The 17,417-nt window shown below is 42.6% G+C and overlaps 1 protein-coding gene across 1 annotated transcript in view; it reads right to left on the bottom strand.

Moving 5' to 3' along the window:
- LOC134325755 (1-phosphatidylinositol 4,5-bisphosphate phosphodiesterase beta-1-like) overlaps window positions 1–5,417 on the bottom strand; it is a 123,518-nt gene extending 118,101 nt beyond the window's left edge. The window contains exon 1 of the mRNA XM_063007993.1: window positions 5,127–5,417. Coding sequence (XP_062864063.1) covers window positions 5,127–5,225 — 99 coding nt within the window. The 5' untranslated portion in view covers window positions 5,226–5,417. The remainder of the gene's footprint in view (window positions 1–5,126) is intronic.
- Window positions 5,418–17,417: the final 12,000 nt, after the last annotated feature.

The following is a 17,417-nucleotide window of genomic DNA, read 5'->3' as shown; positions in this document are numbered from 1 at the left end:
AATGTCATTATTTATTTATTGATTATCTGTTTTACCACTACTTTATTCTACTCTTGTGTCACGATGGGTCAATTTCACTGGGCGAAAGGTAGGAAACATCACGGACAGGTCGCCAGTCCATCACAGTGTGTATGTTTGCATCACAGGGCACCCCGGACAGGTCACCAGTCCATCACAGTGTTCGTTTGCACAATAGGACAAACGTATACATACACCCCTACACACACTCACACCTTGTTTGATTGTAGTAGCTCCAATTAACCTGACAGGCTAACCTGTGGGAGAAAACCTAGAGCCCCAGGAGGAAACCCACACAGGCACAGGGAGAACATGCACAGTACACACAGAAAGGACCTGGACCGCTCTGTCTGGGAATTGAGGCAACAGTGCTGGACACCATGCCATCCATTATTATTGTTTTTATTATTACTATTATTATAGTGGGTAGGGCTTTGGGCTATCAACTGAAAGGTTGAGAGTTCGAATCCCAGCTCTGCCATGCAGCCACCATTGGGCCCTTGAGCAAGGCCCTTAACCCTCTCTGCTCCAGGGGCGCCATACAATGGCTGACTCTGCACTCTGACCCCAACCTCCAAACAAGCTGGGATATGTGAAGAACTTCATTGTACTGAACATCTGTATATGTATATATAACAAAAAAGCATCCTATTGTTGTTTTTATTATTATTATTATTCGAATAATATTAATAATATTAATAATAATAATCGTTTTTCATAGTTTTAAAGGTGTAAGAAGGGCTCCAAATAAAAAATGACATAAGACATGGCAAAAAAAAAAAATATATACACCCCACAGACATTTACTGAAAGCAAGGATTAATCTCAGAATTTCATACCATGCTGCTTTGTGGCAATCACATCACCAGCAGTGTTCATTTCCTTCATTGTGTTCTTTACATGTCACCTCTGTCACTTTACATTACATTACATTTTCAGCATTTAGCAGACGCTTTTATCCACAGCAACTTACAGTACTGTGACAGTATACAGTCTAAGCAATTGAGGGTTAAGAGCCTTGCTAAAGGGCCCATCAGTGACAACCTGGCAGTGGTGGGGCTCAAATCAGCGACCTCTGATTGCTATACCAGTCCCTTAACCACTAGACTACAACTGCCCTACTCACTGGTGGACCATTCTCAGCAGAGCACTGACATTATAAATCCGTGTGAAAATGTTGTGCTTGTGGTATGAGTTTATCATGCAGGCAGAGAAGTGTCTTTATGGGTTTTATTACCACTCCTGGCACAAAGGAGGCCGATAACCAAAAATATCCAAAACTTTTGTATGGTCAGAGACGCATCACTCCTGAAGGGTTAGATAAGGATTAACATTTACATTTTCGGCATTTATGTAACAATGACTTACAGTATTGTGACAGTATACTGTCTGAACAATTGATGGTGAAGGGCCTTGCTCAAGGGCCCGACATTGGCAATCTGGCAGTGGTGGGGCTTAAACCAGCGACCTTTCAATTACTAGTCCAGTACCTTAACCACTAGGCTACAACTGCCCATGAACATGAACTGAACATGGAAATAAATCTTGCCTATAAGAACTACAAAAAGTTTTTGGACACCTGATCGTGAGCTTGTTAAACACCCAATTCAACCTCTTTTCCTTTTTCTGAATAAACCACCTACACATTTCTGGGCTGGATTTTTAAAAGGTTTTGGAGTGTGTTTATGGAAATTGTGTCAATTCAGTCAAAAGAATATGTGTCAGGCACTGGTGTTAGAAGTTATGGCTTGCAACTGATGCTCTGTTTGATCACAAAAGCATTCAATGGCTTTAAGTTTAGTGCTTTGTGCGGGACACTGGAGTTCCTCCAGACCAAACTAATAAAGAAATATTTAGATCTGTTAGCTAAGCTTAATATTTCAGAGGGGTGTCCAGCGTTAGCCATATAGTGTAAATAAGCTGTAGTGACGTGTCTAATAAAGATGTTAGCAGTATGTCTGATATACTAGGCGCTCAGTAACATGCCATCATGACTCGTATCAGTGTTTGTGCTTTGCTGGAAATAATCCACATGTACATGGCCACTGGTGGTCCACTGGTGGTCTATTTTCAAAGAAATGTGGTCACAGTGGGCCTGGCACCACCTGGAAATGTGGATGCAGAGAGAAACTCTATAAACTTTATAGTGTAACTAAGCTGTAGTGAAGTTTGTCTAACAAATACATTAGTGTACACACTATGCATGATATACCAGCCATATACTAGTAACATGCCATCATGACTCGTATCAGTGTTTGTGCTTTGCTGGAAATAATCCACATGTACATGGCCACTGGTGGTCCACTGGTGGTGTATTTTCAAAGATGGAAATGTGGTCACATTGGGCCTGACACCACATGAAAATGTGAATGCAAGAAAGAAATACACTTCATAGACAGGGCAACAGGCGCACGTTTACTTACCGGCAGACTTACACCTAGACGCAATTTAGAGCAGCCAATGGTGGAACCAAAGTGAACAAAGAAAACCCACACAAGCATATTGACAAACATTCAATACCTTTAACGGACAATGACATGAGGCGCAAATCAAATCAAAAGGTCTCCAAAACTCATGTTGCTTTGAGGACCCACTCTGCAATTTGTGCCACCCTGTCATCTCTGTATACACCGATCAGTCATAACAATAAAACCACCTCCTTGTTTCTACACACACTGTCCATTTTATCAGCTCTACTTACCATATAAAAGCACTTAGTAGTTCTACAATTACTGACTGTAGTCCATCTGTTTCTCTGCATGCTTTTTTAGCCTGCTTTCACCCTGTTCTTTAATGGTCAGGACCCCCACAGGACCACTACAGAGTAGGTATTATTTAGGTGGTGGATGATTCTCAGCACTGCAGTGACACTGACATGGTGGTGGTGTGTAAGTGTGTGTTGTGCTGGTATGAGTGGATCAGACACAGCAGCGCTTCTGCAGTTTTTAAGTACCGTGTCCACTCACTGTCCACTCTATTAGACACTCCTACCTAGTTGGTCCACCTTGTAGATGTAAAGTCAGAGACGATCGCTCATCTATTGCTGCTGTTTGAGTTGGTCATCTTCTAGACCTTTATCAGTGGTCACGGGACGCTGCCCACGGGGCACTGTTGGCTGGATATTTTTTAGGTTGGTGGACTATTCTCAGTCCAGCAGTGACAGTGAGGTGTTTAAAAACTCCAGCAGCGCTGCTGTGTCTGATCTACTCATACCAGCACAACACACACTAACACATCACCACCATGTCAGTGTCACCCACCACCCAAAAAATACCTGCTCTGTAGTGGTCCTGGGAGAGTCCTGACCATTGAAGAACAGCATGTAGAGTATGCAGAGAAACAGATGGGCTACAGTCAGTAATTGTAGAACTACAAAGTGCTTCTATATGGTAAGTGGAGCTGATAAAATGGACAGTGAGTGTAGAAACCAAGAGGTGATTTTAATGTCATGGCTGATCGGTGTATATAGTGGCAGACAGATTGCGTATAGCAACAGATGGGCAGCATTCAGTAAGTGCAAACCTTTACAATGCAGCTCTATGTTAGACGTACCTCAAAAATAAGCAGTCAGTGTAAGTAAATGTAGCTGTACGTAATAAACTGGCAGACTAGCCTGTTCTTATAAATTATGGATAGCATCAAGTGCCTATGCGCTGTGTTATTTTTAGGAATCAAATCAGTGGGACAAGCGTGTGCTGGAAGCCGCATAGTGACACAACTGGTAGATTGAATGTCACACAGCATCATTGGTCTTGAAGACATGGGTTAGATCATTGCTTTCAATTGCCGTCTGTGAGGAAATTTGTATGCTCTCTCTGTGTCCATACAGGTACTTTTTATTTCCCACTTCACAGAAGATGCAAAAGCTGAATGGCTACTCTAAACTGTCCCTAGACAGTGGCAGTTCTAGACCATGTGAGGTGGGGAGGTGAGGCAGGGGCCAGAGGCTATGTTAGAGGGGCCAAATGTGCATTGTGGGCATAAAGAGGAAACAGTCGATATTCAATAGAATTCAACATTTTATTTATGCAGTTTTCAGTCTACATTTTCTTGAGTTTGATGTAAACAGATCAACAAAGAATCACCATTTAAGGCATTTGCTCTGCTTAAATGTCATTTATTCAGTCCATTTCTTTTTCATATTCAATTTGAGTTACATATACTGTATTCCTAGGGGGGCCGTGGGGGGGCCAAGCTGGTTGTCACAGGGGCACTGGCCCCTGCTGAACCCCTCAAGAGAACCGCCACTGTCCCTAGATTAAGTGGGTGAGGGTTAAGGGCCTTGCTCAAGGGCCCAACAGTGGCAACCTGGAACCAGCGACCTTTCGGTACTAGTCCAGTACCTTATCCACTAGGCTACAACTGCCCTGCAATGGACAGGCGCACTGCGCGTGGTGTATTTCTGCCTTGTGTATAGTGTTTCCTTTGGCACTGAACATACCTCGACCCTGACCAGAATAAAACAGTTAGTGAAAGAAGTGAATCAAGTGAAGTTTTTGCTCATTAGTAGAGACAGATCAGTTCGTCCGGGTTGAGAAGTGAGTTTGTGTTCTTCGAACATCCAACAGGTGAGGAGCGCGGTATGATCCATGTCCTGATCTTCATCTTTATCCTCATCCTCAGTTCTTCTTTATCGTTTACAGTCCAGCACTGACAGGCTGCATTATACTGCTGTAATTACTTAAACCAGAATGGTCAGTGCGCCTCTCAATCAATAAAACGATGCATCCCAACGGTTAGGGTTTATTTTCCAAAATGCGGCAAAGGGGACGATGCGCATTTTGCGCATGTTATGAAACTGGTGTGATAATACTATTTTACATGACATTAGCAATGTGAGCAGTGATTGTGGTGTTCTGTGTTAGGTGTATTATGATCAATTCAGCGTATCAACCAGTTTATAAAGGTTCAGTGTTGTGCATCTGTAAAGAACATGCTGAAGTAGCTGTGCCAAAGCTCTCGTGGATAATTTATCCAGCAGTTCGTCAGTTTGGATACAAAAAGACGCACAATCCAGACTAGTCAATGTTTCCCCTGTTTCAAATCGCATTCATTTTATATAAAAAACAGCATGAAGTGGCATGCAGCACAAAATACGCATGGCTTACCTCGTCCCATTTCATAAACCTGCTGCCTTTCTTCAGACTCTCCGGTACGCACACCGACTTGAGCTGCAGCGCATGAACCCCGGGCTGTGCTCCTGCCATTCAGCCTGCACATTTACCTCCAACAAGAAAGAAACACACAAAAACAAAGATGCTGTGTCCTTTCCCCACAGCCTGTGGATTGTTCAAACCAGACCCTTGAAGCTGAGATCTACACGCGCTCTCGTTCATGTGGTAGCGCAATACGGATCTGGCATGATGTCTCGATCCTGGAAGGAATTCCGACAGATCCAGACAGAGATGCAAGGGAAATGAGCAGCAAAGACAAGCGCTCCTGAATGATGGCGAGTAAATGGTTGGGAAGGGGAGGGGGTGGTCGGCAGCACGAGTGGCCTCCGCACATTGACTCATTTGCGGCAATTGAGCACTTGAACGCTTCGCTGCTGGGATTCAGCGCCTCCTAGTGCGTTTCCCACAACAGTAACCTGAAGTTAGGGGTGATTCCAGGTACCCCAAGTAGATCTGAAGCTTTGGTGCCCTAGGTAAAAATGTATACACTTACAGAGTACCTAATCTTCAACCAGACTACTAAACTAAACCAGTTAAATTCCCTGATATACCAATAATCATTTAATTTATTCATAATAAAATTTATTTTATCATTTAATTTATTCAATAAAGGGCACAATGCAGGATTACACCATGGACAAGGCACTGAATTTACTCACTCACATCTATTGAGAATTTACAGTAGTCACTCACCGTGACCATTATGTTTTTGGAAGGTGGGAAAAAGGTGGGTATTTTTTTTATGCATTTTCTCCCCCATTTTTGTATTATTATTATATTCTCCCCCTTTTCACCCCCTTTAGCACGTCCAATTATCCAGTTTGCATCGTGCTTCCTCTCTGCCCTGAACGAGGAGATCGAAGCTAACCCACATCCCCTCCGAAAACTGAGTAGCAGCCGCCTGCATTTTTTCACCTACACATTGACGAGTGTTGGGCCACCTAGCGTTGCATGCGGAGAGACACACCCTAAGAGCACTCCAGCCTCATCTCTTGTGCAGGAGCCTCTAATCAGCCGGCAGAGGTCGTAATTGCATCATTCTGACAGAGAGAGACCCACTTCCGGCCCCTTGTCCCACCCCCTAACTGAACAACCGGCCAATCGTTGTTCATGTAGCCACTCAGCCTCGAGCCGGTAAGGCAGAGCTGAATTCGATACCATGTATCCGGAATCCAGCTCTGGTTGCAGCGTGTGTTTTTACCGCTGCGCCACCTGAGCGGCTTTTCTCCACCTTTTTTTGACTTTTTTTTTGCATATACAATTACCCAATTGCATTATGCTTCCTCTTTACTGATGCCGATCCCCGGCCTAATTGAGGAGAGCCGAGACTGACACACGCCCCGTCCGAAACGTGTGCAGTAGCCGACTACATCTTTTCACCTGCACGAGGTGACTTTATATGCGGATCAGCTTTGTGTACGGAGCCACACCCTGGTCAACGCATTATTCCTCCACTCTGTGCAGGCGCCATCAATCAGCCAGCAGAGGTCGTAATTGCCTCAGTTATGAGGAGTCCCTATCCGGCTCCCACCCTGTATAAACAACAGCCAATCGTTGTTCATGTAGGCCCCCATCCGGATGGCAGAGCTGAGTTTCGAACCAACCAGTTTGAAATGTCAGCTCTGATGTGCTAGCGTGTTTTACCGCTGCACCACCAAACACTACATTTAAGATCTAACACAATTAAAAGTGAAAAGTGGATCATACAAAACAGGAATGTCTCTTGAAGCTCTTTGTAAGCAACTTCACATTCCAAGATCATCTGTACAAACAAGTGTCATTAACTATTAAAAGGTAAAAAAGCAGTCTCTTCACCAACCACTAAACTGACAGGAAAATTGGTCCTGCTGATCAAACATAGTGGCGGTGGCTCGGTGGTTAGCACTGTCACCTCACAGCAAGAAGGTCCTGGGTTCGATCCCCAGGCGGGGCGGTCTCGGTCCTTTCTGTGCAGAGTTTGCATGTTCTCCCCGTGTCTGCATGGCTTTCCTCCAGGTGCTCCGGTTTCCTCCCACAATCCAAAAAACATGCAGTCAGGTAAATTGGAGACACTAAATTGCCCTATAGGTGAATGGGTGCGTGTATGTGTGTGTGTATGTGTGTCTGCCCTGCGATGGACTGGCACCCCGTCCAGGGTGTTACTATGTGCCTTGCGCCCATTGAAAAGCTGGGATAGGCTCAAGTACCCAACCCCAACCAACCATAATTGGATAGTCGGTTAAGAAAGTGAGTGAGTGAAAGTGAGTAATCAAACATAATTCAAAAACCAACAAAACAGGTCTGTCTGATTTAGAAGCTGATGGAACAGTATAGTTACCATCTAGTTGACTTTGCACTTGCATAGACTTGAAGGTATGCTGCCTTACAGCAACTCCCTGCTTTAAAATCATGAATAGTTGACTAGAGTTTGTTGCTGATCAAATGAACACAAAAGGCCTTCTGAAAGAGAGTTTTTGAAATTATATAAACCAAAGAAAAAGTTATTTGGCCCCAGTAAACCAAAAATGTGATTGGAGTAGAAACGGTGTGGCATAAAAACCCAACAATAGTGTACCTTTGTTTAAACAGGGGTGGTTGTATTATGCTCTGTGGTTGTTGTGCTTCCAGTGGAAGTGGTGTACTGAAGAAAGAAATGAAGATTACAGAAGCGTTGGAAAAAGGAGTATTATCTCATTCAAATAAGTAGAGATGCATGAGTACCGATACTGGTATCGGGTATTTGCCCGATACCGCGCTCATTAACTCGTACTCGTACTCGCAAACGAGGCTCCGATACTAAACATCCGATACCGTGTGCCTAGTGCACGTTGCTGCGTTATGCCTGGTTCACACTACACGATTTTTGCCCTGATTTTCGCTCGGCGACTGGTCGGCGCTCGATTTGCCGGCTCGGGAGCAACTCGGCGTTCGCTCGGCGATCAAAACTCGGCTCTCGATCGCTAAGTGTGAACTATCCAACAACTCGATCCGACCGGCTCGCCGAGCGCTCGTCTAGCACGTCAGATATCTGATCTGAGATGTGCGACTGGGAATGAGTGACATGTCGAACAGCCAATGAGAACGCAGGATACGGTGTGAGGGGAAACGCAGGAGAGGAGTGTAAACAGGTGGGACAGGGGGATAATATAGTTTATATCAGAATACACCGGCACACACACGTTTTACAGTATTTCTGACCTGATCGTTCTCTACAAAACATAATAACAAAACACCAACATTGCAAAAATATTTATTAACCTCTAACTCACTACAGAACAATCCATGCTATTCGTGTTGCCAAATCCACTCAGATTCATTTATTTTTCCTCCTTGATTTCATCACGTCAGCGCACAAACACTTTGATCACTCGCTACTTGTTGACGTGCATTTTTGGACGTGGTATCATTAAACATCTCGTCACTTCTCACGTGTGTTTTTGTTTAAAAAAAACGGTATTCTAAATAGGTATCGGTATCGGCAAGTACAAAAATACATGTACTTGTACTCGTACTCGGTTGGGAAAAAATGGTATCGATGCATCCCTACAAATAAGCATCAACACAATTTTGTGGTTCTTTAATTATTTAACACCATTGGCATTCATTACAATATTTCAGTAGTAAAATTTTTATAACCAATATAGTCTTACTTTGCTTGCAGAAAAAAAAATGTTGTAGCCTAAGACTTCTGAGCATTTTCCATGTCAAGGCTCACCAAGTTATCACTACTTTGCATACAATCTGATGAGTCAAAACAATAAGACCACTTCCTAAAAACGTGCATGGCAGTGTCTATTTGGTAACAATTGAGCATTGCATTTACATTGCATTTAGCAGACGCCTTTATCCAAAGCAACTTACATTACAGTATACAGTCTGAGCAATTGAAGGTTAAGAGCCTTGCTCAAGGGCCCAACAGCAGCAACCTGGTAGTGGTGGGGCTTGGACCAGCAGCCTTCTGATTACTAGTCCAGCACCTTAACCACTAGGCTACAGCTTGCCCTTGTGCATAATACAGTCAGTGATATATTAAATGTTGGACTGATGGTAGTTACTTGTAGTACTTGAGTTGAATGCAGCAAGTATCTCCAAAAAAGCAAATGTAGCCGAGTACCCACCAGCAGTAGTCTTAGAAGGGACAAGCCACGAACTGCAGACAGGTTGTTGGGTGGCCAATACTTATTCATGCCAAAGGACATAAAGGCTATGGAATCTAGTACAGACCGACAAGGGGGCTAATGTGGCTCAAATTGCAGATAATTTTAATACTGTTAGATGTGTCAACTCAGTGTATCAAACCTTTCTCCATGCTAACTCCTGTCTACAGTTGAAAGCACCTACAAAGGGAATCAGAACTTGCCAGCAGAGCAATAGTAAAAGGTCAGGCATATCCTGTTTTCTCCAAGATTATATGGATGGCTGGGTGTTTGTGCATTGTTTACGAGTGGAAGAGATGACAGCACAGTGCACTGTGAAACACTCTGCAACATAAGGAAGTTGAAGGACCTGCTGATAATGTCCTGGTACCAGATACAACAGGACTCCTTTAGATGTACACCATATGGCCAAACATATGTGGAAATCCCTTATAATTATTGAGTTCAGGTGTTCTAGACACTAAAATTGTTTGCAAGTGTATAAAATCAATAATGTAATCAATTCAGTAATGTGTATCCGTAAAGAACATGCAGAAGTAGCTGTGCCAAAGCTCCCATTGATAATTTATCTAGCAGTTCCTTAGTTTGGATACAGAAAGACGCACAATCGAGAGTAGCCAATATTTCCCCTTTTTCAAATTGCATTAATTTATTATTTTTTTAAAAAACGCATAAAGTGGCATGTAGCATAACTTACCTTGCCCCATCTCAACAGCAATAGGAAAAGGTCTAGCGAATCCTGTTTTCTCCAGGATCATATGGATGGCTGGGTGTAGTGCATTGTTTATCTGTGGAAGAGATGACAGGACGATGCACTTTAGGACACTCTGCAACATACAGAAGTTAAAGGACCTGCAGGTAATATCCTGGTACTAGATACAACAGGACTACTTCAGATGTTTTGTGGAGTCCAAATCTCAGCAGGTGGTCCTAATATTTTTGGCTCATCTGTAGGTACACCAACTGTAGGTACAACATATGTGGACATCCCTTATAATTAATGAGTTTAGGCATTTTAGCCACTACATATTTTCAGGTGTATATAAATTAATTATGTAAATAAATGATATACTTCCAACTATTTCACAACAGTTTGAGCAAGACTGTGTCCCACTGTACAAAGAAAGTCCATAAATACATGGTCTGACTTGACTTGCAAAAAGCCCCCACCTTAATTCAATTGCACACCTTTGGGATAAATAAAAATCATAAAATGCGTACAAGGTCAGATATGCTTTTTTAATTGAATGGGGACAACTTCTCTGCAAAGGAGGGCAGGGGTCATGGTTTGGAAACGAGCATATAGTCAGGTGTTCAATTGAAAGCAATGCAATATTAATTATAATAACCATAACCATAAACCATAATTTTAAATTTGATGCTAAAACATTGGACAGGGGTATGTTTACATTAAAGCTACATCACCTTTACTTGTAACAACCTTGAAAGTAAAAGTGGATTTTCCCCCATTCCTGCCTGATATTACACTTTACACAGCTCAACAATCCTGGGTCTCATTTGTCATATATGGCACTTCATAATGCCTTCGATTTTTTCATTGGAGACAGGTCTGGGCCTGCACTCTTACTACATGGCCCTGCTATTGTATCACGCAGAGTGTGGCTTGACACTGTCCTGATGAAACAAGCAAGGATGACCCCAGACAAATTGTTTCTAGTGGTTGACATATGTTGCTCCAAAATGTGTATTTAATCATTCCACAAACTCACCAGCCTTAAACTACTGCAGTCTTAAATTTTGGAATGTGTTGCAAGTATCAGATTAGTATATATTGACAAAAATAAATGTTAAATAAGTAATGTTACTGTTTTTGAATAAATAGCTGTAAAAGACAGGGTCCAGTGTCTTCTCCTGAGTGTAGTTCCAGGGAACCACTAAAATGTGCTTTGTGGCTCGCATATGGTGTGTTGCTCAGTGAATACAAACCAAGGACGAAGCCAAGAATTAAACATTGGGGGGCAATTGTACTAGGATGGGGGGAGGATCCAAAACATTTCTGTTATACTGTATTAACAAGTGATTGGAGCACTGACAGATCCTAACATTACACAATGTGTGTAACATGTTTATTCTGCTAATAATTAAGTACGAAATTGTTGAATAAAACAAAATATAACAATTTTATTTCAGATGACAATGGGTCTGTTTAAAAACATAGTGAGCTGCATAGCTGGCTACTGCCTACCTAGGTCGCTGCCTATGTAGAGATGATTCTAACAGGACATCGAACTTATAAGAGAGGTTTTTTAGATACACTACTTAGACAGTGATAGTATGTCACCTCAGTTTTTGCTTACTAAGCTAACACAGTTAGCCTCCGGCCATTCAAACCAATAGGCTGAGGCAGCGCAACCTGCTAGCATGCAAGCTAGCATCACTGACAAGTCTGAATTTGCATTTATACACCTTTATACCAATTAAAAACTACTCTATTTGAAATCTTTGACTGGGAAAGCTGTGCCGCACTGAATGCTGGGATTGCCTTCACCACTAAGGAAGCTTCAGATGCTTCCTCGTTATTCAGTCAGTTTATCACTTCGAATTAAGGCACCTAAGTAGGCAGCATTTTATGGTATCTAAGAATTCGGACAGACTTCTTCTCTGGCGCAAAATGCTGTCTAGGTAGAGCTCACTAGGTTTTCAGACAGACCTGAACTGTCTAAAATTTCTGGAATTAGATTTTTACCTTCATGTTGAATGTTGCTTTGTAGTGTCACCATAAAGTATGCAATCTAGCATTTCTTTGCAGCAAGCAGACAAAGAGCAGCAGCTTGCCTGGTGCAGAAGAACAGTTACATAATGTCTAAAGGCAGATGTACATTCAGTGGAATTACAGAAAGTTCCAGAAAATTTTAATTTTATTCTAAGCTGCTGCACAGTAAGGGTGACCCAACATTACCTGTCTGTTGAGTCACTGAGGTGCCTCAGTGTACAGACTACAAATTTAAAAAGGTGTTGCTGATACTTTTAGGCATAATTAATAATTGATTGAGGAATTTTAGAAGCGCTTTAGTTTTTATGAGTTTACTTAGGCACATTAGATTAACTGAGAAGGGTCTAGTGTAATAATGGATTTTTGGGCAACTAATTTATAAATTTTTAATGTATGGCCATCAATGAAATCAAGTGTGTAAAATGTATGCAAAGCTATTGTTCTAAATACTATTATTGTTAAATAAGTAAGAGCCATGTTTTAAATTTTAAATAAAAATGAATAAATGTATCTGCAAGCTATAAAGGTATTTACTTGTTTGCTAAAACGTTACCTGTTTATGGATTCAATCTAAGGCTGGCTCATGGGTAGCACAGTTGCCTCACAGCAAAAAGGTCCTGGGTTCAATTCCCATGTGGAACAATCTGGGTCCTTTCTGAGTGGAGTTTGCATGTTCTCCCTGTGTCTGTGTTTGGTTTTCTTCTGGGTGATCTGGATTCCTCCCCGGTCCAAAGACATGCAATCAGGTTAATTGGAGATACAAAATTTCTCTGTGTATGAGAGTGTGTATGTGTGTGTGTGTGTGTGTGTGTAGAGTGGCAACCTGTCAGGGTGTATCCTACCTTTTGCTAAGTGAAGTGGACCCACCATGACCTTTAATAGGATAAAGCAGTGTTAAAAGAGACAATGGAATGAATGAATTTAGATAGATAGATAGATAGATAGATAGATAGATAGATAGATAGATAGATAGATAGATAGATAGATAGATAGATAGATAGATAGATAGATAGATAGATAGATACTTTATTGATTGAAATTAAAGTCCCAGTAGCATTATACATCAATTACACACTATAAAAATTCAACCATATAAATTCGAAAAAACAACACAAACATAATGACCAAGACTAAAAGTTACCTGAGTTTTACATATATTGCGTAACAACAGTGCAGTTATTAATGATGAGGAAGGATTTGAGTGAAACAGTGGCGAGTGATAGAGTGGCGAGTATTGCACATTGAATTGAGCCAATAAAACCATATCTATATATACATCAACATACATACACATGTGTATGGATATACTTAAGTACACACATGTACATGTATATACACATACAGTGTATCACAAAAGTGAGTACACCCCTCACATTTCTGCAAATATTTTATTATATCTTTTCAAGGGACAACACTATAGAAATAAAACTTGGATATAACTTAGAGTAGTCAGTGTACAACTTGTATAGCAGTGTAGATTTACTGTCTTCTGAAAATAACTCAACACACAGCCATTAATGTCTAAATGGCTGGCAACATAAGTGAGTACACCCCACAGTGAACATGTCCAAATTGTGCCCAAAGTGTCAATATTTTGTGTGACCACCATTATTATCCAGCACTGCCTTAACCCTCCTGGGCATGGAATTCACCAGAGCTGCACAGGTTGCTACTGGAATCCTCTTCCACTCCTCCATGATGACATCACGGAGCTGGTGGATGTTAGACACCTTGAACTCCTCCACCTTCCACTTGAGGATGCGCCACAGGTGCTTAATTGGGTTTAGTCCATCACCTTTACCTTCAGCTTCCTCAGCAAGGCAGTTGTCATCTTGGAGGTTGTGTTTGGGGTCGTTATCCTGTTGGAAAACTGCCATGAGGCCCAGTTTTCGAAGGGAGGGGATCATGCTCTGTTTCAGAATGTCACAGTACATGTTGGAATTCATGTTTCCCTCAATGAACTGCAGCTCCCCAGTGCCGGCAACACTCATGTAGCCCAAGACCATGGTGCTACCACCACCATGCTTGACTGTAGGCAAGATACAGTTGTCTTGGTACTTCTCACCAGGGCGCCGCCACACATGCTGGACACCATCTGAGCCAAACAAGTTTATCTTGGTCTCATCAGACCACAGGGCATTCCAGTAATCCATGTTCTTGGACTGCTTGTCTTCAGCAAACTGTTTGCGGGCTTTCTTGTGCGTCAGCTTCCTTCTGGGATGACGACCATGCAGACCGAGTTGATGCAGTGTGCGGCGTATGGTCTGAGCACTGACAGGCTGACCTCCCACGTCTTCAACCTCTGCAGCAATGCTGGCAGCACTCATGTGTCTATTTTTTAAAGCCAATCTCTGGATATGATGCCGAACACGTGGACTCAACTTCTTTGGTCGACCCTGGTGAAGCCTGTTCCGAGTGGAACCTGTCCTGGAAAACCGCTGTATGACCTTGGCCACCATGCTGTAGCTCAGTTTCAGGGTGTTAGCAATCTTCTTATAGCCCAGGCCATCTTTGTGGAGAGCAACAATTCTATTTCTCACATCCTCAGAGAGTTCTTTGCCATGAGGTGCCATGTTGAATATCCAGTGGCCAGTATGAGAGAATTGTACCCAAAACACCAAATTTAACAGCCCTGCTCCCCATTTACACCTGGGACCTTGACACATGACACCAGGGAGGGACAACGACACATTTGGGCACAATTTGGACATGTTCACTGTGGGGTGTACTCACTTATGTTGCCAGCTATTTAGACATTAATGGCTGTGTGTTGAGTTATTTTCAGAAGACAGTAAATCTACACTGCTATACAAGCTGTACACTGACTACTCTAAGTTATATCCAAGTTTCATGTCTATAGTGTTGTCCCATGAAAAGATATAATGAAATATTTGCAGAAATGTGAGGGGTGTACTCACTTTTGTGATACACTGTACATACAACGATCAGCCATAACATTAAAACCACCTCCTTGTTTCTACGCACTGTCCATTTTATCAGCTCCACTTACCATATAGGAGCACTTTGTAGTTCTACAATTACTGACTGTAGTCCATCTGTTTCTCTACATGATTTGTCAGCCCCCTTTCATGCTGTTCTTCAATGGTCAGAACCCTCCCAGGACCACCACAGAGCAGGTATTATTTAAGTGGTGGATCATTCTCAGCACTGTGACACTGACATGGTGGTGGTGTGTTGGTGTGTGTTGTGCTGGTATGAGTGGATCAGACACAGTGGCGCTGCTGGAGTTTTTAAATACCGTGTCCACTCACTGTCCATGTTATTAGACACTCCTACCTAGTTGGTCCACCTTGTAGATGTAAAGTCAGAGACGATCGCTCATCTATTGCTGCTGTTTGAGTTGGTCATCTTCTAGACTTTCATCAGTGGTCACAGGACGCTGCCCACAGGGCGCTGTTGGCTGGATATTTTTTTGTTGGTGGGCTATTCTCAATCCAGCAGTGACAGTGAGGTGTTTAAAAACTCCATCAGCATTGCTGTGTCTTATCCACTCATACCAGCACAACACACACTAACACACCACCACCATGTCAATGTCACTGCAGTGCTGAGAATGACCCACCACCCAAATAATACCTACTCTGTAGTGGTCCTGTGGGGGTCCTGACAATTAAAGAACAGGGTGAAAGCAGGCAAGAAAAGCATGCAGAGAAACAGATGGACTACAGTCAGTAATTGTAGAACTACTATATGGTAAGTGGAGCTGATGAAATGGACAGTGTGTGTAGAAACAAAGAGGTGGTTTTAATGTTATGGCTGATCAGTGTACATGGCTACATGTAGGGCCCTTGGTTCTTAGCTATCGCCCGCTGTCCCCGAATGCTGGAATTGTAGAGCCTAATAGCTCTGGGGACAAAGGACCTTTTTATTCGGTCTGTGGAGCAGCTCAGTGACAGCAGTCTGTCACTGAACATACTCCTCGGTGTGCAGGGGGTGGCTCTCATTGTCTATGATGGAGTGAAGTTTGTTTAGGGTCCTTCTTTCTGCCACAGTCACCAGATAATTAATAATAATAAATAAACAATAATAACATAGCTATAGCTAGTCTACCCCCCAACACACACACACACACGACAGACATCCCAAGTCTCCCGGAAGTTCCGAGAGTCTCCCGCATATACATAGCGGCTAATACAAGAAGCTTGGTGAGAACGAGACCACTGTTGGTGCGATAATTCGAAAATGGAAGAAATACAAGATCACAGTCAATCACCCTCGCTCTGGAGCTCCATGCAAGATCTCACCTGGTGGGGTAAGAATGATTCTGAGAAAGGTGAGGTCAGTCCAGAATTACACGGGAGGAGCTTGTCAATGATCTCAAGGGAGCTGGGAGCACAGTCACCAAGAAAACCATTAGTAACACATTTCACCGTAATGGATTGAGATCCTGCAGTGCCCGCAAAGTCCCTCTGCTCAAGAAGGCTCATGTACAGGCCCGTCTGAAGTTTGCCAATGAACACCTGAATGATTCAGAGAAAGCTTGGGAGAATGTGATATGGTCAGATGAGACCAAAATTGAGCTCTTTGGCATCAACTCCACTCGCCGTGTTTGGAGGCAAATAAATGCCCGGTGGGGATGGTGTTCTTGGGGTCATATCCAGCATTTCTCTGCTCCCAGCTCCCTTGAGATCATTGACAAGCTCCTCCCGTGTAATTCTGGACTGACCTCACCTTCCTCAGAATCATTCTTACCCCACCAGGTGAGATCTTGCATGGAGCTCCAGAGTGAGGGCGATTGACTGTGATCTTGTATTTCTTCCATTTTCGAATTATCGCACCAACAGTGGTTTCTTTCTCACCAAGCTTCTTGCTGATGGTCTTGTAGCCCATTCCAGCCTTGTGCAGGTCTACAATCTTGTCCCTGACGTCCTTTGATAGCTCTTTGGTCTTGCCCATGGTGGTCGAGAGATTTGAACGGAAGAAACTGATTCTGTGACAGGAGTCTTTTATACAGGGACAGGACTAATTTGTGTGCCTCATGGGCACATAACCGGTCTGTGGGGGTCAGAATTCTTGCTGGTTGGTAGGGGATCAAATACTTATTTCCCTTAATTAAATACAAATTAATTTATAACCTTTATTTAATGTTTTTTTTCTGGATTTTTTGTTGATATTCTGTCTCTCTCTGTTAAAATAAACCTTCCATAAAAATTATAGACTGTTCAAGTCTTTGTAAGGGGGTAAACTTACAAAATCAGCAGGGGATCAAATACAGTACTTATTTCCCCCACTTTATAGTGCACTATGTAGGGAACATAAATCCATGATCTGATATACAATCTAGTGCACTGTGTAGGGAACATAAACCAATTGTCTAATTCACTATCTAGTGCA

The sequence above is a fragment of the Trichomycterus rosablanca genome, chromosome 13 (genome assembly GCF_030014385.1).
Source record: "Trichomycterus rosablanca isolate fTriRos1 chromosome 13, fTriRos1.hap1, whole genome shotgun sequence".
Classification (NCBI taxonomy): Eukaryota; Metazoa; Chordata; class Actinopteri; order Siluriformes; family Trichomycteridae; genus Trichomycterus; species Trichomycterus rosablanca.
Note: the sequence above shows the minus strand (reverse complement) of the source record. Positions and strands in the feature narration are given on the sequence as shown.